The 22,410-nt window shown below is 42.1% G+C and overlaps 1 protein-coding gene across 2 annotated transcripts in view; it reads right to left on the bottom strand.

Moving 5' to 3' along the window:
- LOC124615902 (lysosomal acid glucosylceramidase-like) overlaps nt 1-22,410 on the bottom strand; it is a 296,037-nt gene that overhangs the window by 168,744 nt on the left and 104,883 nt on the right. For both annotated transcript variants that reach the window (XM_047144076.1, XM_047144077.1), the window contains exon 2: nt 20,153-20,207. In XM_047144076.1, the coding sequence (XP_047000032.1) occupies nt 20,153-20,204 (52 nt within the window). In that variant the 5' untranslated portion in view covers nt 20,205-20,207. The remainder of the gene's footprint in view (nt 1-20,152; nt 20,208-22,410) is intronic.

Raw genomic sequence — 22,410 nt, 5'->3', positions numbered from 1 at the left:
ATACTGGGGCTCTGATGCACTTTCGTCCTTCGCGGCGACCCATAATGACGCCATTCATTGGATTGGCGTTTCAGTTTTGGCTCGTACGATGTGGCCCATGTCTTGTCCAGTGTTCAGATACGGCGTAAGAAAGCCTCTCCTTCACGAGCGCTCCAAGTGCGTCTGAGCAGTGCCTAACGCATCCATTTCTGCATTTCCGTTAAGTCATGCGGAGCCCATCGTGATGTAAGTTTTCGCAGGCCCAGGCGTTCCTAGAGGATGCGAAGCACAGTCGTATGCGGTAATCCGGTTTGGGGGGGAGCTCACGAATCTTATGGCGTCGATCACTGTCCACTAAGGCGGCAACAGCATGCACTTCTTCAGAGACGCTAGGACGACCTGCCCGATGCATGTCTGCCACAGTTTGCCGACCTTCGTTGAAGGCTTTTACCCACAGTCCTGTACAGCAACGCCCCTTGAAGACCTTGATAACACTGTCGTGCTGTACGACCTCTGGCACATTCAATCTTGATCCAACTCCGTCGTTCCTGTTTCGAAAACATAGTGACTCCGTTACGTTAGAACGGTCGCTCACAATTGACTGTGTCTTCCTCGATCGTGCGCACGCCGGTGACGTGGGACGGGCGAGTCTATTTGCTCGGAGGTACGGTAGGTATGTCAACAACGTGTGCTGTCAGCGACAGTAGTAGATTCCATTACATAGTGTCTCCACAGTAGTGTTGCCACCATTTAAGTTCCAACCTACGCATATTGGTCAGACTGTCAGGACCGTGGAGCATAAGCGTCACACACGCTTACAACAACCGAAAAAATTGGCAATTGCAGAACATTGTCTTAGCACCGGTCACCCTATCGAATATAACAATACGGAGATTCTGTCATGCATTTCCAGCTATTTGGGTTGCGTTACAAAGGGAAGTAGTTGAAATTAAATTAGCAAGTAACGTTGTACGTAGAGATAGAGGTTTTTACAGAGTTAGTACTACCAGGCCTACCTCACTGTTAATGAGCCATTCATGAAGTCAGCTACTGTGAAAGCGATCGTTAAGACATAGTGGAACCACATGTGAAAATCTATGAAACCAAACAGTGTTCCATGAAATACTTCGCTTCGCCATTGTTGATTATGTAATAATATTTCAATGGATAATTTTATTGCCTTACAGTGGGGTAACTGAGAAAAAGGTATTCTTCTAGACATAAAATTAAACTTCTATAAGTTAATCTGCCGTGTCTTACATTCGAACTTCAAAAAACAGTTTAATAAATGTATGACATGATCCCTGTGTGTGGCGTCACATGCCTCTTGCAGCACCGGATATAAGCACGGCTCTCACTCCCCTGCTTTCCGTTGACGTGTGTGCTGACAGCGTGATAATGTGCTTGCTTCTCATTGCTCGTCTGTTGCATGGAGCGTTGCTTAACCACACAGCCTATCCCTCCCCCCCCCTCTCGCTACTACAAACAACGGCTGAGATGTTTGTGGAACAAAACGTACATTCCTGACGACAACACCGAGAAGGATAATAGAAAACATAAATTTTTTGTACAGAATAACAGGAAGAATACACGATAAAATTTGTAGGTGCTTGAGAATAGTAGGAAGAATACACGATAAAATCTTGAGGAGCATCAACAGCTTTGACCTAAGAATGGGCGATTAATTATAGTCAATCGATTAATCGTAGTTGTTCTGGTAATCGGTTAGGGAAATGCAGATGTTTCTTTCACGTCAATTAACTGTACCTAATCGATTATCATTATCATTAGTTATTGCAAGTTTTTATGTTTTCCCTTTAATGCATATTGAGTGTTGACTTGTCTATAGCTTAATTACGGAAAAACGGCACTGAAGCAGTGTGTCCAGTTCTGCTAGTGTGGTTCAAAAATATATGGGAGTAGTGGCTTCCTGTGTTCAGTCTGAAAGACTTCTAAGGAAGGGGACAGGGGGCAAAGCAACATAGGCATCCGCAAGTATGGGCAAGAGGGCTACTTGTCCCCCTCCCCTCCTACCTGGAATCTGTGGTAGAGTTTTATTCTTATGTTGAATGGATAACCATCTCTTCTCTGGAATATAATGATATGATAAATTTTTGTGACACACATAAAATTTAGTTCTTATTGCTCTTTTAGAAACTCACTCACCAACTAATTAATATCAAAATGGCAATTTTCAGAGCCTTGCCCCCCTCCCCCCCCCCCCCCCCCCCGCCGCCTTCCTGGAAAAATTTCTGCAGACGCCCATGTACAGAAACAGTTTGCCATTTGGTCCAATCTGACATGTCGATAGAGGCCTTGAATTTTTTATACAGGAACGATACACCCAAAGAAAGACTTTGGCTGTTAAGACGCATTGCAAGTAGTTAAAAACGTTGAAAACTAGCAAATTCGTTACTGGCCAGGTGCTTTGTGAATTGTACACCCCCTACCGAAGCTGTAGCAGATTGCGCATGTGCAACATGGCAGATACATATCCTTCGCTGACTGTGCATAAGTTAAGAGATAACGCGGCTCGATGCGATCGTCATTTGGAAAGAGAATACAGTTTTCAGTTATACCTCAGAAACAATTTTCAGCAGTTACTGTTCATTCAAATATGCAGCTCATTTGGTATCTATATATAAATGTTAACAATGGAGATAGAACTCAGCTAATACTAATTGTGTTTAATGCTTAATGTCGAGCAGCGTGAAAACCCAGTCTTGCTTCTTAAAGTCTGACGATGAACTGTGTAAATGGAAGACTTAGGTGAAGCAATAAATATGCACCAAAGTGAAACTTGCAAAACTGTGAAAGATAAACTATCTGAAAGATTCACTGTACGCGGTGGCTACAAAGTGCAAAGTCCCGTTACCCCCATTAAAACCAACATGAAGCCGTCAGCTTGAATAAATAACGTGAACATTTGTTCTTTAGATGGGTTTTCTTGAGATATGAACCATGTAGAGATGCTTATGAGAGACAAATCGCCATTATCGATGGAGATCTACGCAACTGGGCCCTCTGAATCGCAAATAAGATGAACACTGCTGTTTCAGATCTTCTTCGGCCTGATTAAGCAGATTCAAGAAATAATACAATACAGGAAGTCGCAAAACGACCAAGTTTACTTCAGCTACAAGTGAAGAGAAAGTGCCATTAATTCATAACTGATAGTAACAAGACGGAGCTTGCTGATTTTCCCACGTCAGCTGTGTTTATGGCTGTTGGTTTCGTGAAACAACTGCGAGCAAACCGCGCTTTCTCATTTCGAGCTGAAAGAAGACAAGAGTCTGTTGTGCAATCAAATAATGCTATGGCACAATCAAATACAACAATGACAGTGGTAAGTATGAGTGGATTACTGTTTCCACAACTTTATATTTGTCTTCAGGGACCTCAAGGCATATTAGGTCCAAAAATAAAAAGGTGCTGTTTAGTAGAAACATTTGATAATCGACCTATCAAAATCTGTAAAAGTAGTAATGTATAATTTTTAACACTTCATTAGAAGGGGTTCCTAACCAGTTGCAGAAACTAATTCATTGCTTTTTGCAATTTTGTCATATGATGACATAGTTGGAGACCGTGGCTGTTATTTGAAGACAAATGTTGATGATGTTGAGACAGGAACCAGCCGCAAATTTATTTTCAGTTCGTTTATTCAAAGGGTACCGTTACCGGTTTCGAATCGTTACGATTCATATTCAGACGGTTTCCTTGCTTTCTTTATAACATGGGGCGCGTTTTTTTTACAGATTAATTGTCCTAAAATATAAATAATACATCATTATAAGCACATCACACAGATAGTTGCGATTTTCATTGGATGTGACTTACGTGAAATGTCGGTTTGGAGTGTTTGTTTTCATAACATTCGTCCAACAGATATGAATACTTTCCCACTGCATTCTTATCGTTGCACACGTAAATTTTTCTCACTGAACACTTCAGATTGCTTTTGTTAGACCTTTGGCCTGGATACAAAGAACCTCTGTCTTTCATAAGATTGACAACAAGACTATTGATACAATTCAGATTACACCCAGAATCAACTAAAGAATGTGACTCTCAATAAAGAAGTTTTCGATTGTGGAAACAATTTTTACAGAAATTATGGGAGAATATAATTTCTGGTAGCTCCATATAATTTGAGGTGTATCAGAAGAATAGTATTCTAAAATTTCGGTCATTTGTGCATTGTCAGTTTATGTCGGCACATTTTACCCCAGATCACGTAAGAAACAGATTGACCGTCCTTACGGCGGATCAGGCAACCGTAAAAATAGTTTTCCCGTCGGTCAACAGATATCACAGGCGACGCTACAATGCTAACTGACCTGTCCATGTCGCGGTATTGGCAACGCTGTATTTTCGGTGACGTGAATGACGCTGATTTGCGTTCGGCTAGAGCGCTGCGCGCGAAATGCATTCGTCACACTGCTGATTGTAGCTCATGATCGGCTGTGGTTTTTCCCGAGTTTTCAATCTAAGAATTTAGATTAGCTCCTGTAATTCTACAAACCAAGTTTATTTCTCACAATCATATGCGAAATGAAATAAATGAAAAGTAACACAAACATTTCTCGCGAGTTAGTGTATAATGCAGACTGTATTGCAGTCGCAAGGGTTTTACACTCGCCTTCCATGCCGTCTATTTCTCTTTGCTATACAGCTCTTCTGATACGGATTATGGTGGTAAAAATGATCTCCACGTGCAGGTTAACACTAGAAAGTTTTCAAAATCCGCACTCGGTTATGATGCGAATTAAGGCTGGACATATTTCAGTGACAGTAATTTCAAATTTAAATTCTTTTACTTTGCATGTAACTTATCGTAAATGATATAAGAGTGGCACAAAACGATGAATTTTGGATTGTTGTTGAAAGGGGGCTGCAAACGCGGTAATATACAAGTGAAAGCGTGTTTTTCGAGCGTATTTTGGCGGTGTCAACTTTGAAGAGCCACAGACGGCAAACCATAATTATGTTAAAAATTTACTTTGTACAGTTTAAAGATAACCCGCCAATATTCGCAACAGACGTACGCTTTCATCTGCAACACAGTTATTACTGGGGATATCCGCACTCGCGCAGACCTGTTACTATAAGTAGTGTTGTTTTCAAGTGAAAGCTGTGTGAGGATTAATAGCGCTCAGATAAAAAAAATTAAAATAGGCAGCATCTAAAGTTTGCATGTTATGCTCGTTCTCTTCTATTCTCCTCCCTTCATTCCAGTATAAACGCTTGTTCACAAGTATAAACGAATGGCAGTGAACATTGGCGAATTATCTATGAAGATTAGTTTGCAGCAGTGTAAACGAGTATTTACACTCGTTCACTTCATTCGCTCTAGTATATACCAAGATTTAGAGGGACCGATGATCGAGCAGTTAGATGACGGCTATTATTCATTTATTTCACTGTAGCGATTTCAGCTCTAGAGCCATTTTCAAGTACCAAGGGAAAGGTCTTGTAAGGTAATGCTTCTTAAATTGTTTACCAAATGTTACCACACTATGCTTTGCATTTTGTTATCCATATGTTATATTGGTTTCAGTTTTCACATTGCACACAAAAATGCCTCTACACCCAAAATTACGATAGTGAAGTGAATAAACAGTTTTAAAAAGTCCAAATCGCAGCAAAGATTTCATTTAAAAATTATATGACATGATTCTTGTACAGGAAGGGCTGCCACGTTATATCGAATATAACATCGACAAAATTTAAAAAGGATCGAATGCTTATGGCTCTTTATTAATTCTTACTCGTAACTAATTTATTGATTTACCTGAATTTAAAATCCACTCGCATAACCTTTCTTTATCTTTGACGGGAAATCTGAACATTTTTAGTTCAGGATTTGTTCGTCTACTCCCTCCATTAAACATATCTATGTTAAAAACAACGATATTAATTAGCTTCACTAATAAATGTTAAGTAGCTAGTATATAGGCCTACATTTCCGCAAAGAATTTAAAAAAAACTGGTAATTATGCATTTCCAAAAACTGTCCAACTATTGTTAGCTGCAAACAATGACAAATATAAGTGTGGTAGCATTGCTCTGTTCTTTGTATAACAGACCTTAGTATCACACAAAAAACATTACGCCGGCCGAAGTGGCCGTGCGGTTAAAGGCGCTGCAGTCTGGAACCGCAAGACCGCTACGGTCGCAGGTTCGAATCCTGCCTCAGGCATGGATGTTTGTGATGTCCTTAGCTTAGTTAGGTTTAACTAGTTCTAAGTTCTAGGGGACTAATGACCTCAGCAGTTGAGTCCCATAGTGCTCAGAGCCATTTGAAAAAACATTACTTGGGGATTGCTTTGTAAACATAAAAACAAAAACGTTAAATAACAATCGAATAACCGATTATTAATTAGGATATAATTAATCACGATTCATATTCATAACAGCCCATCCGCACTCGACCTGGTTGGGCACCGAGGAGAACTGAGCCTGGATGTTACATACGAGTTCGTCACTTGATGCTGGACCTTTCCCCTATTTATCTTCAGCCTCACAGAGAAAAACAGACACTTGTGTGTTCGTCTTCAATGCATTCCTATACCATTCATCCGATTACAATGAAACTTAAGTGAGTTGCTGTGTGCCCACCTACAATGGTTTCTGTGCGATAGGAACCACACACCACACGTATGGATGGGGGTGACATAGCAGATTAACTCAGGAACGTCTGGAACTATTTCAATCAAATTTTGTACATACGTGACTCATTATCTGTGTAAAAATATGGGCGGGTGATACACTACCGAAAAAAATGCAAAACCCTCAAGGTCTATGTTCCGAGGCACCAGGATATAACACACTGATAAGCCAAGACATTATGATCACTGCCCACCGCTACTATGGATGCCTCTTGTTGCCGCTGCGGGCACGTGAAGCGGTAACAAAAATATGTAAGCGGAACAGACACGGACGGGGAATCACCCTAGCGAGGCTAGGGGCTGCAGATGGGGAAATCCGTTGAGATAAGCGACTTTGGCAAAGGACAGATTATTATTACTCAGAGCCTTGAACTAAGTTAGTCGAATGTTCACGTGCTACTGTCGTGAGTACCTACAGAAAGAGGTAGAAGTACTGTGAAGCTACTACTCCTACTAGGCGCTAAATGATTGGACGTCCACGACTATTCACAGAACGTGGGAATCGGAGACTTGCCTGCCCTATATGTAGAATAGATGACGATCTGTGGCATCTCTTTCGAAAGAGCACAATTTTGATGCACGCACAAGTGTTTCAGAGCAAACCTTTTATTATAGATTGTTAGACAAGGAGCTCCTCAGGAGACCTCACCTACGTGTTCACATGTTGACCAACGACATCGTCAATTATTATGAGTGCAATGGGCACGGGACCATCGGGATCCGACAGTCCGATCAATGGAAACGTATCGGCTCTTCGAGTGAGTCACAGTTTTGCTACACTAGGTCGATGGTCGTCTCCACATACGCCATCATGGAATGAACGGCGGCTCGAAACGTACAGGGCGCCACGGTCGCAGCTGGGGGGAGCAGTATTACGCTATGGGAGAGATCCTCCTGTGCTTGCATGGTACCTATGGTAGTAATCGAAGACATGCTGATATTTGCGAAACACTTGCGTCCGTTCACGCTTGGTGTCTTCCCCGACAGATGCCACGTTTCAGCAGTATAATTGTCCGTGTCTTGGAGTCAGAACCTTGCTACAGTGATTTGAGGAGCCTTATAATGAACTCACGTTAATGTCTCGACCACCAAATTCGTCTGACGTAGATCCTATTGAAACCATCTGGGTTGCCATCGGGTGACATCAGCTCGCACGCAAATCAGCGGCCCATTATTAACGCATTTCAACTGTTCAGAAACCTGTGAGATTTTAGGCAGTCAGCTGGGATATAGAAAGAAACATAACTGTGATTTTCTGATTCAGTGCGTCAGGTTCTTATGTCCTGCCTGTGGTAATTTATCATAGTGAGAGGAGAGAGAGGTGGCCCAATTGGTGGCCCTTATAGGTACTCCCACAATGGGTAGTTGGGTGGTTGAATGAGACATTATTTCAAGAGTGGTTGGAATATTTCAAGAAAATCTATAAACCCACCCTGGACGATCCTGTTCTGTTGTTGTTGGACAACCATGGTAGTCATGTTTTGTTGAATACTTTTCAGTTTTGTCGCATGAATCACATACATGTAGTGTCCATATCTCCCCATAACCCTCATAAAATGCAATCTCTGGATGTATCTTTCTATGATGAACCGCTGAAGAAAGCATTTAACGATGAACGTGAAAAATTTATGAGAGCAAACATACAGGGGTGGCGCACGAAATGTGTTACCATTTTGTTTTTGAATATAAGCTTAATTGTCAATACAATCTGAAAGGCACAAATACTGGCAGAAGTAAAGCTGTGAGGACGGGACGGGAGTCGTGCTTGGGTAGCTAAGTTGGTAGAGCACTTGCCCACGAAAGGCAAAGGTCCCGAGTTCGAGTCTCGGTCCGGCACACAGTTTTAATCTGCCAGGAAGTTTCATATAAGCGCACACTCCGCTGCAGAGTGAAAATCTCATTCTGGAAACATCCCCCAGGCTGTGGCTAAGCCATGTCTCCGCAATATCCTTTCTTTCAGGAGTGCTAGTTCCGCATGGTTCGCAGGAGAGCTTCTGTAAAGTTTGGAAGGTAGGAGACGAGGGACGGGGCGTGAGTCGTGCTTGGGTAGCTCAGTTGGTAGAGAACTTGCACGCGAAAGGCAAAGGTCCCGAGTTCGAGTCTAGGTCCGGCACACAGTTTTAATCTGCCAGGAAATTTTGTATCAGTGCACACTCCGCTGCAGAGCGAAAATCTCATTCTGAAAAAAATACTTATGTACTTCGTTAATTTTGATTCGCTAAAACTAAAACTCTCCCTCTCTCCCCATAGAGTGGGGTTTGAGAGAGAGGAATTAGGATTTTACAAACAAAACGTATCCCAATCTGCGGAAAAAATTAATATTTGGGTCAACATTTCAAAATGGTTCAAATGGCTGTGACCACTATGGGACTTAACATCTGAGGTCATCAGTCCCCTCGAACTTAGAACTACTTAAACCTAGCTAACCTAAGGACATCACACACATCCATGCCCGAGGCAGGATTCGAACCTGCGACCGTAGCTCCTAGAACCGCTCGGCCACAACGGTCGGCTGGATCAATATTTTTGTAAAACTCTAATTCCTCTCTCTTAAACCTCACCTTATGAGGAGAGAGAGAGAGACAGTTTTAGTTGTAGCGAATCAAAATGTACGAAAAAATAAGTATTCTTTTTTTTCCCGTAACCATTTTCCACGCAAAAATGAAAACATGGATTTTCTTGAATTACAGCTCCAAATACCAAGAATCAAAACAAATGTTTAAGACAAAATGTACGTAGTTCTTTATGTAGAATCTGATTCTGCAATAAAAAATGAGGGTTCCTATTTGAAATTTTAAATTTGCCTCCCGCCCTACCCCAGGGGGCTGTTGTGGCGGGCTAATTTTAGCACCAGCAAGATGTCCCTCTCGAAAACAACCAACTTTGCATTCCATACATTTTTTCGCCTGAAGCTTATTTTTCTAGCTATTCTGGTTTGTCAAAATTTACACCCTGTATAATAAACTCATTCCATATGATATCGCCCACATATTAAAAAAGTACTACGTGATTGTTGCTATCATTGAAAATGGTGTTCCTGGATTTAAGAGCACGGGCATTATTCCACTGATTCAGGAGAAGAATAAGGAGAACAGATATAATGCAGTATAGCATCGGAACACACAATCTGCCCTAACTGATGAGGCAGAGAAATTTGCACAAGAATCTGTGCATCCTGACAGCAGGCCTTTGTCTGAGGAGCATTGAAAGAGACGAAGCTCACTTTCGTTGAAACTGAATGAAATCTTCCAGGACTATCTGGAGAGAATTTTACAAATGCATTGAACAAAATTTCACCTGTTCTCAAGATTGCAAAACATCAAATGGAAAGGAACTCCAGTCACGAAGGTACTTATAGGAACTCCAACGAAAACAATCCTAGAAGATATCGAGACAAAGAAACAAGATAAACCTGTGGTAGAAAAAGGTGCATAGGGGGAAAGAGAATGAGAAGGAAATAAAAGAAGAAAATAAAAACAAAAAGCCTAAAGAAGAAAGTCATGCAGGTGCTTAATAAGTTTTCAATCTTCTTCAACTGATGATAAAGATCTTAATGAAGATTTGTATGATGATAATAAGGATGGATGATAATAGGGATGATGACAACTTCAATATTTAGTACGATAACATTTAAATCCTCCTTGTTTGTCGTGAATTTGGATAAAATAAACTGTGGTACAGATGCATACACTGCGGCAATAGGCACATGCAGAGTGTAGTAGTTTTGATAGTACAGAAAACTATATTTATTATTTTTGCCGAATTTCTTAATCAAGCCTCAGCTATAAAATGATTTTTATTCGAGCTTTACATTGACAAGTATTATTCAGCCCTCTTATTGTCTCATGAAAGAGAATGAAAAACGTAAATTACAACAGTTATAATACCTATTTACCAATACTCTTTCATTTTGTGCATTTTTCCTTGACTTTCACATGCATGGCATCATTACCCCAAGGACATGGCCTTATTACTCCAGTACTCAGGATTATGACGTCACTGTGTATACTTTTTCAAAATATTTTTAACCATAAAACTTAAAGAGACATGTGTCCGAAAAATCATAATGAACTTTTAATGAGGTAAAAAATCAATTTCTCTTAAGTTGGCATCATTACACTGTTCTCCTTTACATATGCACATCAAGATCAGTGCTATGTGAGAGCAACAGTGACCGACCAACCTTAATCCGGGAAAGTAATCTGGGCATATGTTGCATCTGATGTGATCGCAAGAACCATTGGGAACCGTCTGCTCGCAGCAGGATTAAAATCAGTTGCACCTCTCGCCAGGCTACCCGTGATACCACTACACCGCCGAGCTTGGCCCTGCGGTGTCTCAAAAGAGTCGACTGGAGAGTGAAATAGCGCTCTGTTGTCTTCAATGATGAGAGTAGGTTCTAACTGACTTGCATCTATATGTATATGTGCATGGCGTAGATCTAGTGGGCGACCTATTCTGGAGTGTATTCACTCACGACACAATGGTTCCACTCCAGACTTCATGGTACGGAACGCCATCAGATACGACTCAGGGTCACAACTGGTGTTTCTGAGGTATAAAGTAACCGGTGTCCATTACATTGCATGGGTTATTATCCCTGTGATACAGCCGTTTCTTTGACAGGAAGGTGATGTGCATTTTCATCAGGACATTGAACGTCCACATGTGGCTGCTGCAATGTAAGATGTTCTTTTTAGTGTACAACAACTGCTCTGGTCAGCAAGGTCACCAGATCTGTCGTCAATTGAACACGTATGGGACATGGTGAAGTGGGATCTTGTATTGTATTGTATTGTATGTTAACTGGGGGCCTAGAAACGACAGAGAGACTCCTTCCCCACCGCAGCTGCAGTGGTCCACAACCCCATGACGACTACCGCAGTCCACTTCACCCCTCCGCCGTTCCATACCGAACCACTCTTTCAGGGTTATTGTGCGGTTCGGCACCCGGTGGATCCCCCCTCCCCCTACCCCCTCCCCCCCAGGGTACGTCTCACACCAGACGAGTGTAACCCCTATGTTTGCGTGGTAGAGTAATGGTGGTATGGTGGTGTACACGTATATGGAGGACTTGTATGCGCAGCAAAAAATGTTTCAAATGGCTCTGAGCACTATGGGACTTAACAGCTGAGGTCATCAGTCCCCTAGAACTTAGAACTATTTAAATCTAACTAACCTAAGGACATCACACACATCCATGCCTGAGGCAGGATTCGAACCTGCGACCGTAGCGGTGGCGCGGTTCCAGACTGAAGCGCCTAGAACCGCTCGGCCACTCCTGCCGGCTATGCGCAGCAGTCACCGACATAGTGTAGTTGAGTCGGAATAAGGGGAACCAGCCCGCATTCGCCGAGGCAGATGGAAAACCGCCTGAAAACCATCCACAGACTGGCCGGCTCACCGGACCTCGACACAAGTCTGCGGGACCAGGCGCTCCTTCCCAATCTGGAAAGCTGTGCGTTGGACCGCACGGCTAACTGGGCGAGCGAAGTGGGATCTTACTTGTTCTCCAGAGCCTACAAGAGCCATTGAAGAGCTGCAACAAAAGGTGCAAAGTGCTTCAAAGAATTTATCATAGGATGCCTATCGGCACCTTTATGGTCGTCTGCATGCGAGAATACCGCATGAGGGGGTACTTTGTGTATTGATTCGACTGTCTGGACACCCTTTACTGTGACTTCCATTTCAATTGGTCTGAATTTGTTTCCATATACCTCCACAATGATCAACAGTTTCTTTTGTGCTCTGTCAACCGTGTATTGATGCTTGGGACATATCGACAAATCGGCAGTAGCGGAACATGTTTTTAAGGATGGAGATCACGACATAAAATTTGGTGAAACAAGCGTGCTAGCGAGGACGTCGCACTATTATACACGTATGTATAGAGAGGCAATTGAAATCCACAAACATCAATACAATTTTAATCGTAAAGAAGAAGGATTAAAATTGGATAAGATATGGCGGTCGACGTTGCATCAATCACGTGACAATCGATTGCCTGCAATCGAGAGAACAGACGATAGCCAGAGATAGCTGCACATCGACGCCATGTGACGTGTGGTGGCGCCCCCTACGATCTCTATATAAGCGGCGGCCCCAGCTCCTAGCAGCCAGTCGTCGACTCACCTCGGAAGATGTTCTCCGTAGTTGAGAACGAAACGTCAGGGAGAAGAAGTTCTACAGATCGACCACGGCAACTTAGCCCGGAAGAGTTTACTGATAAAGACGCCGGCCGTGAAAGCCTACATGGAATGATTCGACGCCTCTACGGGGAGGAAATGTCAACTAGGGTACGACGACTGGAGAACCTACGCAAGAAGAAAGGTCAACAACTTTGCTCACTCACTTTTCTGCTACGCTGTCGTGATACCGGTATAGTTCCCAAGTTTTTAAAAGTGAGAAGAATGTTTCATTCGCCACAAGCTAACCGTATTTATTCTCGTATGGAACTGGCATTACTACGTGAGCGGATACATCAGACACGACGAGGACTGGCGGTATGTGATTGCCAACTGCTAAATCTTCATTTACTTATTAGCAATACTATGCAGTTTTGTCATTGGAACAAAGTGGACAGTTTAACATTTAGATCTATGGAGATTAGTGCAGAAGTGTCTTCCAATAGGCAGAAGGATAAGTTTGATCGTCTACAAGAGGGTCGACAGGAAACAGCGATTCCAAACAATTCCCAAACGGTTATTAATTTATCGGAAAAAGAATTGTCTAAGGAAGAACTTTCTGTTCTGTCTAAAGGAGGGAATTTTGCAATAACTCCATCCAAGATTCCTGTGGAGGACATTATTGCTAATATAGAGGCAGGAATTCGTCAGTTACCATCATATTCTGCTGATGAAATTAGAATGGAAACCTCCAGGATATTACGCAAAGCTAAGCCACCCAGCAGCAATCTGTCTCAAGGGGAAAGGAAGGCATTGCGGGAGATCAATGCAGACAAGAATGTTATTATAGTTGCCGCTGACAAGGGAAATGTTACTGTTTTAATGAATACTGAGGATTATCACAAGAAGATCAGTGATCTCCTGGAACCCAGCACATACAAGAAGTTGAAAAAGGATCCCACAACGAATGTGCTGAATGCCACCAAGCGTCTGATAAAACAGTCTTCAATTCCTACAGAAGTTAAAAAGTATCTTTGTGAAACGGAGGCTTATCCTCCGAGATTATATGGATTACCAAAGATACATAAACCTGATGTTCCTTTGAGACCAATAGTCAGCGCAATTGGAGCTCCTACCCAAGGACTAGCCAGACACCTTGCCTCTTTGTTACAACCTCACATAGGCAAAACTGAGAGTCATATTAAAAACTCTCTACACTTCATTGAGAAATTGAGGGAAATTACTGTCGGTCCTAATGACATACTTGTCAGTTTTGATATAGTGTCTTTGTTCACGATGGTTCCAGTTGATGAAGCTCTCTCCCATATAGCCAATATGTTCCCTACTGATATAGTAGCCTTGTTCCAACACTGTCTATCCTCAACCTATTTTCAGTATAATGGTGAATTTTATGAACAGATCGATGGGGTAGCCATGGGAAGTCCCCTAAGTCCCGCAATAGCGAATTTATTCATGGAATATTTTGAACATCAAGCATTGCAGTCGGCCAAAAAAAGCCCCTCGAAGTGGTATCGGTATGTGGATGATACCTTTGTAATATGGAATCATGAGGAAGAAGACTTGAATGATTTTCTGGTACACTTAAATAGCATCAACCCAAAGATTAAATTTACTATGGAGAAGGAGAAGAATGGACAACTTAACTTCTTGGATGTATCAGTTATCAAACGGGCGGATGGGACCTTAGGCCATAAGGTCTACAGGAAAGGTACACATACCGATCGCTACCTCCATAAGAACTCAAACCACCACCCTAGGCAAAAGAGGGGGGTCATAAAAACACTAGTGGATAGGGCCAATAATATTTGTGAACCAGGCTACTTACAAGAAGAATTAAATCATTTACGAATGGCCTTTGCGAAAAATGGTTATACAAAAAACGAGATTAATCGAGCACTTCATCCAAATAGAAAAATGCCTAAAAATAGGAGACAGCAACAACCATCAGCTGGAAAAGTATTTCTTCCGTTCATCCATAATATCACGGATCGCATTGGAAAAGTACTAGCCAAGTTTCAGGTAGAGACCATTTTTAGACCTACTAAGAAAATTAGTGAATGCCTAAGATCAACAAAAGATGCTCGTCACCCCCTAGCCACCCCAGGGGTATATAAAATTCCCTGTAGTTGCGGCAGGGTTTACATAGGAACTACCAAAAGAAGCATCAATACACGGTTGACGGAGCACAAAAGAAACTGTCGCTTGGGACATATCGACAAATCGGCAGTAGCGGAACATGTTTTTAAGGATGGAGATCACGACATAAAATTTGGTGAAACAAGCGTGCTAGCGAGGACGTCGCACTATTATACACGTATGTATAGAGAGGCAATTGAAATCCACAAACATCAATACAATTTTAATCGTAAAGAAGAAGGATTAAAATTGGATAAGATATGGCGGTCGACGTTGCATCAATCACGTGACAATCGATTGCCTGCAATCGAGAGAACAGACGATAGCCAGAGATAGCTGCACATCGACGCCATGTGACGTGTGGTGGCGCCCCCTACGATCTCTATATAAGCGGCGGCCCCAGCTCCTAGCAGCCAGTCGTCGACTCACCTCGGAAGATGTTCTCCGTAGTTGAGAACGAAACGTCAGGGAGAAGAAGTTCTACAGATCGACCACGGCAACTTAGCCCGGAAGAGTTTACTGATAAAGACGCCGGCCGTGAAAGCCTACATGGAATGAGTTTGCTGCATTATTTTTTTCCGACGGTGTATATCCATAACTCCAATCGTGATAGGAGTGATGGGAGAAGACGTGACAAATAAAAATATGTGGTAACGACCTACACTAGCATCAAATTCGTAGCTTTCGTGGTCACTAGACTTACTGGTGACAGTCACGATGACAGTTCACTCCTAGAGTCACAGTGCAAAGACAGTGACGTATCAGCATATCTTTGTAATGTCTGTAGGAATTTCCCTGAAATGGACACACTTGCTATCTAGAAAAATTTACTGTGGCAATAAAACACCCAGCACCCCTATGGCTGAGGGACTGGAGTGGATAGGGGTTGCATAAAAGCATGACACAGGAAAGCTTGGAAGAGTTTTACCCAAGTCTGATATGTGCATGACTCATTGTTTGTACGGGGGTAATCCCAAAAGTAAGGTCTCCTATTTTTTATAAATACATAGAACTGTTTATTTCTACAATGGCTTACATCAGTTTACAGCTTGAACATTTAGCTATTTTTCGACATAATCACCATTTCTGTCGATGCATTTTTGTAGACGCTGTGGCGGTTTTTGTAAGCTCATGTCATGCCAGTCCGCCGCCATGCTGTTCAGAAAGTTATGAACCTCTTCGTTCACCTCATGATCGGAGCTGAACTGCTTTCCGGCCAAATGTTCTTTTAACCTAGGGAACAGGTGATAGTCACTGGGCGCCAAGTCAGGACTATAGGGTGGCTGGGTGATTATGTTCCACTGAAACTGTTGCAGGAGAGCAACTTTCCAGTTGCTAATTTTTTTGTCTGCATAAGTTTCTGTCGAAAATGGCTGCTGCACTTATATGAAACTTTTTTAAATCGTTTCTGACGTCCTGGATCCAGGTTATGGTTTTGAATTACTCTATATATATACCGCAATTATTATTATTATTGACAGTGGACAGGCACAAAGCATTGACAGCCTTAAGTCTTCCAATTTCTGCCAGCAGTCAACTGATTTACAGACAGTAAGTAAAGTGCAACAAATTTTTAATTGGCTGATATTAAATAGGAGTGCAAGATGTGGGTGAAGCAAGTGTCGCTAGAGAGAGGAGCTTTACAGAGGAAGCATGCTTTGTAGTGAGTATCTACCTGTTAACTTTCTTTTCTGTGAAGGATTTGAAGGCAGCGCTCACGATACACTGAGATGTGTTTCATCAGTGTATAAAAAACGGTTGTTAGCAATAAGCGGTACCAGTTGAGTGATTGGCTCAATAGTTTACGGTTTAATAAAACACCTACCAAAAACTAAATATCATTTATGTTTCATCATTTTAAAATCTTTTTCTTCCCGAAGTTCAGTTAGGCGGTAATGCTAATTGTTAGTGTGAATGATGGGGGTTGGGGGGAGGGGGAAAAGGGGGGAGTTGCGGTCGGCAGGCGGTGGGTACTCTCTAACTTCCGATTGCACTCGGTCTTAACGGTCTCAGTTTTGCTCAGTACACTTTTTGCCACGAGGAGAGGAGTTGTAAGCTCCACCTGCTTGACCGTGGTCATGTTTTTGCTCACCAGTGCATCCAGCACTAGTGTGGTGCTGCGTGCACTAATGAGCCGAAACATGACCACGGTCCATCACAAGGCTGAATGTCAGGTGGTGGTGTGGCAGGCACGTGACGCCGAAGGAAAATCACGTAAGTGGAGTAGAAACAAATGGGGAATCATTCCTCTCAACAGGTTACTATTTGAGTTGTGAAAAGCCTCCATATTATTTCTTTTCCTCGGAACAAGTGAACTCCCTAGTGAGACTTCCTTCTGTCGTCGCATCGGCCACACATCGTTGCGTAGATAGGTCTCCGCTTCCGTTCTCTCCCAAAGCATGCACAAACACCTGAACCAGCTCATACACCTTCCTGTTAACCAGCTTGGATTCCACCCAAAATTTCCTTCTCATGGCCAACTGCCATACCTTACAAATTTCCTATCCCATCAATTTAACAACAGAATACCCACAATTCTGATGCCTCTGACCCTGAAAAAGTTCATTATATCATATATCTTTCCAGCCTTTTCTTCAAAATCCAGACATCTGCACTTCCCATCTTATTGGTTCCTTTTTATCTAATCATACGTCATTTGTCACACAGACTTCAAAGCAATACTTATAAAAATGGACATTGATGGATGGTCCAGATAGGAGGTTGCCAGATAGACGTTTGGACTCCTTAACAGAATACAACCATTCATTTCTTCTAGGGCATGATTTTTAGACCACGAACGTACCCATTGGTCAAAAAAAATTATGTTACAGGAACGATTTACACTGTTTCTGGAAGATAATTCATCCCTGAAGCCTGGTCTAATTTCAGAATTTCTGTAGTGGCTTCAGTTTTCGTGTAATAGCGGTTTTTGTAAATACTTACGACTGCCTATATACTGCATACTAATGAGCCAAAAGTTTAAGACTATTGCACGCCATGAAATTTAATGCAGCCCGATGGCGTTGTGCGCACATGATATTATTAGGGAAAGGATACAGGGTTATTTTTTAGTATCTCTGAGGTTTCAGAACATGGCTAAGAGAAAAATCAAAGCACCTATCAGCGTACAGAGCATCTCTAGATGAGCTCAACTCACATAACAGATCCTTAATAGGGAAGCCGTCTGTGGCGCGACAAACATCAGTATGTGCGTGTGTGCACAAAGACAGCATCCCACTTTCGAAAGTTGTCCATTGGGTTGATGTTTTGCAGTACGGAGCGACTGAGTTGTCTAGATGTTCTGACAAGCCTGCCTCCTAGTGCACGCCACGGTGCATATCACGAATCGAAATTTAGAGACCGTTTCTAACCACTGGTATGTGTGATTCTGCTCTATTTCTTGTACTTTTTGCGCAGTCATCTTCTGAAACTCCAGGGGTAATTATGAATAACCTTGGGTAAGAGGAGCAGAGGCTAATGGGGAATCATTCCCAAATGCGGAAATCCACTGACTTGAGTCTCTTTGGCAAAGGACAGATTGTCACAGCCAGGCGACTGGGGGCGAGCATCTCGGAAATGGCCAAGCTGGTCTGCTGTTCACGTGCTACTGTCGTCATCATTTGTGGGAAGTGACTGAAAGGCAGTGGGACCATTATTTTAGGTGACAATGTATTTGACATTGACGTTTCAGAAGATGAAGGTCGGAAACTTGACTGCTCTATAGAGCAAGGTAGACAGGGCAGATCTGCCGACAGACTACAATGCTGGTGGAAGCAGAAGCATATCAGAGCATACCATTCAGTACACACTGTTGATCATGAAACTCTGCAGCAGATGACCCCTATGTGTTCACATGTTGACCCAACGACATCATCAGTTACGATTGCAATTGGCATGGGGTCATCGAGATTGGAATGTGGATCAGTGGAAACGTGTCGCTTGGTTGAGTGAATTACGTTTATTGACACACCAGGTCGATGGTCCCGTCTTGGTAAGCAATCATCCAGGCAAATTGTTGCTCAAGACATGCACCATGCCTTGGACATAGATCATTGAGGGCAATGCTACGCTATGGAGAAACTTCACCTGGGCTCCCATGGGATCTGTGGTAGTAGCTGAAGGCACCATGACAGCTTTGGACTACCTGAACGTTAGTGTGAACCACCTGCATCCCTTCACACTTGATGTCCTTTCCAGTGGCGAAGGTCTCTACCAGCAGGATAGCGGTTCGTGTCACGAATCCACAATCGTGCTAAGGGTTTGAGGAGCACGAGGCTGCACTAATAATGTCTTTACCATCATATTCGCCTGGTCGAAGTGCAATGGAACGCATCTTGGACGCCGTCAGGCGCTAGCTGCCCATAATTTACAGGAGTTCTGTGACCATTGCGTAAACACATGATACCTACAAAGGAATTGCAACTCCATACCTTGCCGAATCGCTGCTGTATTGCATTCCAAAGATGAAGCAACATGTCATTAACCTGGTGGTCACAGCGTGTTGACTCATCAGAGAATGTATTGAAGTGAAACGTGGACTACTGAAAATCTAGTAATAATAAAGGAGCAGCATACGAAATATGGTGTCAAAAATCATGTGGAAAAATAATAAGCAAAAAGGACTTCGCGGAAGATCTCAATTCAGCTTACTCAATCATTATCATTAAAGACAATGTGCAAGCTTAGTCTGCACAAAGATGTGGAACGAAATCTTTCATAACAAAATGTAAGGAAATACTCTGGTATTCACAACAAGTGATTTAGGGAAGCATTTATGATATGAAGACAGATGGCTGGGTGAGGATATGAAGTTGCTCCTCCCACCTAACGTCGCAGTATATTATACACTGAATCACATAGACATCTTCAACTTTTGTAGTCCTGTCTTCCTCAGTTGCGTGTAATATTACGGTATATTGATAATTTTTACTCATATAGCTTGATCGAAGTGAACCACTAGAGCGAGCAGTCGCAGAACAGATGAACGAAAGCTCCATGTCACAGTGCCACATGAGAGACCCAGAGTCTGAGTAAATACTGGCGAAATAAAAAAATACGCAGATTATTTTTTTAACGAAATTACAGAAAAACTTAAAATTTTATGATTATGTGGTTACTCATGAAATGTATGCATTTTGTTCTACACGGCGTACAGCTGATTTATTGCTGCAGTTTCTGAGCTTTCATTTTTCTTACATGTAGCTGTAACAGATATCTTACCTGCAGAAAAAGTTAGGACAAAGAGAGCAGCCAGTGCATGCAGGAGCTCCATAGCCTGCAATAAAAAAAAACCATGAGTATCGAGTGATAGTGATGCAAACGTATTTTATTTTTAAAAATTTAAAGTTCACAAATTAGCCTTGATTTACCAAATGAAACGTATGGAAGGACTTTCTTTCAGTGTACTTCATTCCGATGCTCTCTACACTATGACATTAGGGGCAACCGTACTGTAAGTGTGGATCCTTGCTCTTTATTAAGAACTCCTGATACGTTGGCAACTATAAATAATATTGTCAACTAAATTTCCCTCAGGGAACTACGAGGGTTGGCCAGAAAGTAACGCACCGCATTTTTTTTTCAGCCGAAAACAATGCTACGAATGCGAAAAGTTTCCGTCACTTTCGACAGATAGCGTAGCTGCAGGACAGTTTCAAAATGGCGTCTTTAGGCGATGTACGTTTCAAGCAACGTGCCGTCATTGAATTTCTCACGGCAGAGAAATAAATTGTGGGGAATATTCACAAACGCTTGTGCAAAGTCTACAGAGCATCTTCTGTCGGCAGAAGTACAGTTAATCGCTGGGCACAGAGGGCGAGGTCATCAGAAAGCGGTTCGACGGACCTCCACGATTTGCAGCGTCTGGGGAGACCATCCACATCTGTCACACCTGACATGTTGCAGCGAGCTGATGTTGTCATTCGCTATTAAAGGATACTATTCGTGGAAGACATTTTGAGGACAGTGAGGAGGTGAACCACACCGTGAAGCACTGGCTCCTCCAGCAGGACAAGTATTGGTACCGACAGCGCATAAACGCATTTGTTTCGCGATATAGGAAGGCCATAGAACGGGATGCAGATTACGTGGAAAAATAAGGTGTGTAGATAAAATAGCATTCTTTTGTGTGTGTGTAATTCTCATTGTTCAATAAAGAACTGTTGAAAAAAAATGCGGTGCATATTTTCATTAAAAAAATCTCATCTTCTGCTTCACCCCCTTAAGTGTTCAATTTCCAAACAAAACTGAAACACGTATATTTTTATTTGCAAACCGAGAAGTCAGATACCAATGTTCATAGGAGTAGCTTTAAAAAAAAACTTTGGTAGCCTAGTTCTTTAGTAATGATATATTTTCAAAAAAAAAAAGCTTTCACTCACTATTCCAACCTTATAGGGTTAAATTTCCAAAAATGCTGAAACACGTATTTCTCTATTTCTGACCGAGAAACCAAATTCAAATTTTGTAGGTCTAGCTTCAAAATTGCTTAATAGCGACACTTAAAAAACAAAAAAACCTTCATCCCCTGCTTCACCACGTTAGGGTTGGAATTCCGAAAAATCCCTTATTAAAGGACGCCTACAGCATAAGATCCACTACTCCCCCAAGTTTCAAGTTTCTATTCTTGGCGGTTTCGGCTGGGCGATGGTGAGTCGGTCAGTCAGCCTTTCATATATAGAGAAGAAAAGACATTTTTACTCTTTTAAGACAGAAATCATAAGCTGGACGTTTAATACTAACTGCCAGAAAATGTAAAGTAAATGACTTTGTGCTAAACTTATGTTATGCATACTAATTTGTTGTTCATACGAGTCAAAGTGAAGTATAAAAATAAGTATATAAATAAATTCTCAAAACTTTACTGAATCATAGAATTCGTTTTATATAACACTTACATTTGTTGCTTTGGTGAATATGTTCGTAGCGTATTTCCATACGTTTAACAAGCGCATCAGATGCACATAATCATCGATAATCAATTCTCCTGCGCTATTTACAACAGTTCGCCAACGCTGGGGTAAGTTTTCGATTCCGTGACAGTAGAAATCAGGTGGTTTTGAAGCCTAGAAGTAGCGAGACATGTTGGGACCGCATTTCCATCCGGAAAAGATGTTCCTTGAAGGCTGTTCGACAGAGAGCGTAACAGGTAAAAATGTGAGGGCGTAAGATCAAGTGAATAAGGAGGTTGCGGGATAACTTCCCAACCCAATTCCCGTATGATGTTTTTTGTCTGTATAGCAGAAAGCGGGCGGGCGTTATCGTGGAGTTGCATCATTCCACACAGTCTTCCTGGTCGTTATTCTTGAATTGTGCCTAAAAGATGTCTGAGTTGTTGACAATAAATGTCATAAGCAGTTCTTAATACATCACACCGTCGCTGTTCCACCGAATGATAGCATTATCTTTTGTACACTCATGCTCATAAATTAAGTATAACTGCGGGATGTGGTGCCACACAACGTGGCACTACACAAAAT

The sequence above is a fragment of the Schistocerca americana genome, chromosome 5, assembly GCF_021461395.2.
Source record: "Schistocerca americana isolate TAMUIC-IGC-003095 chromosome 5, iqSchAmer2.1, whole genome shotgun sequence".
NCBI lineage: Eukaryota > Metazoa > Arthropoda > Insecta > Orthoptera > Acrididae > Schistocerca > Schistocerca americana.
Note: the sequence above shows the minus strand (reverse complement) of the source record. Positions and strands in the feature narration are given on the sequence as shown.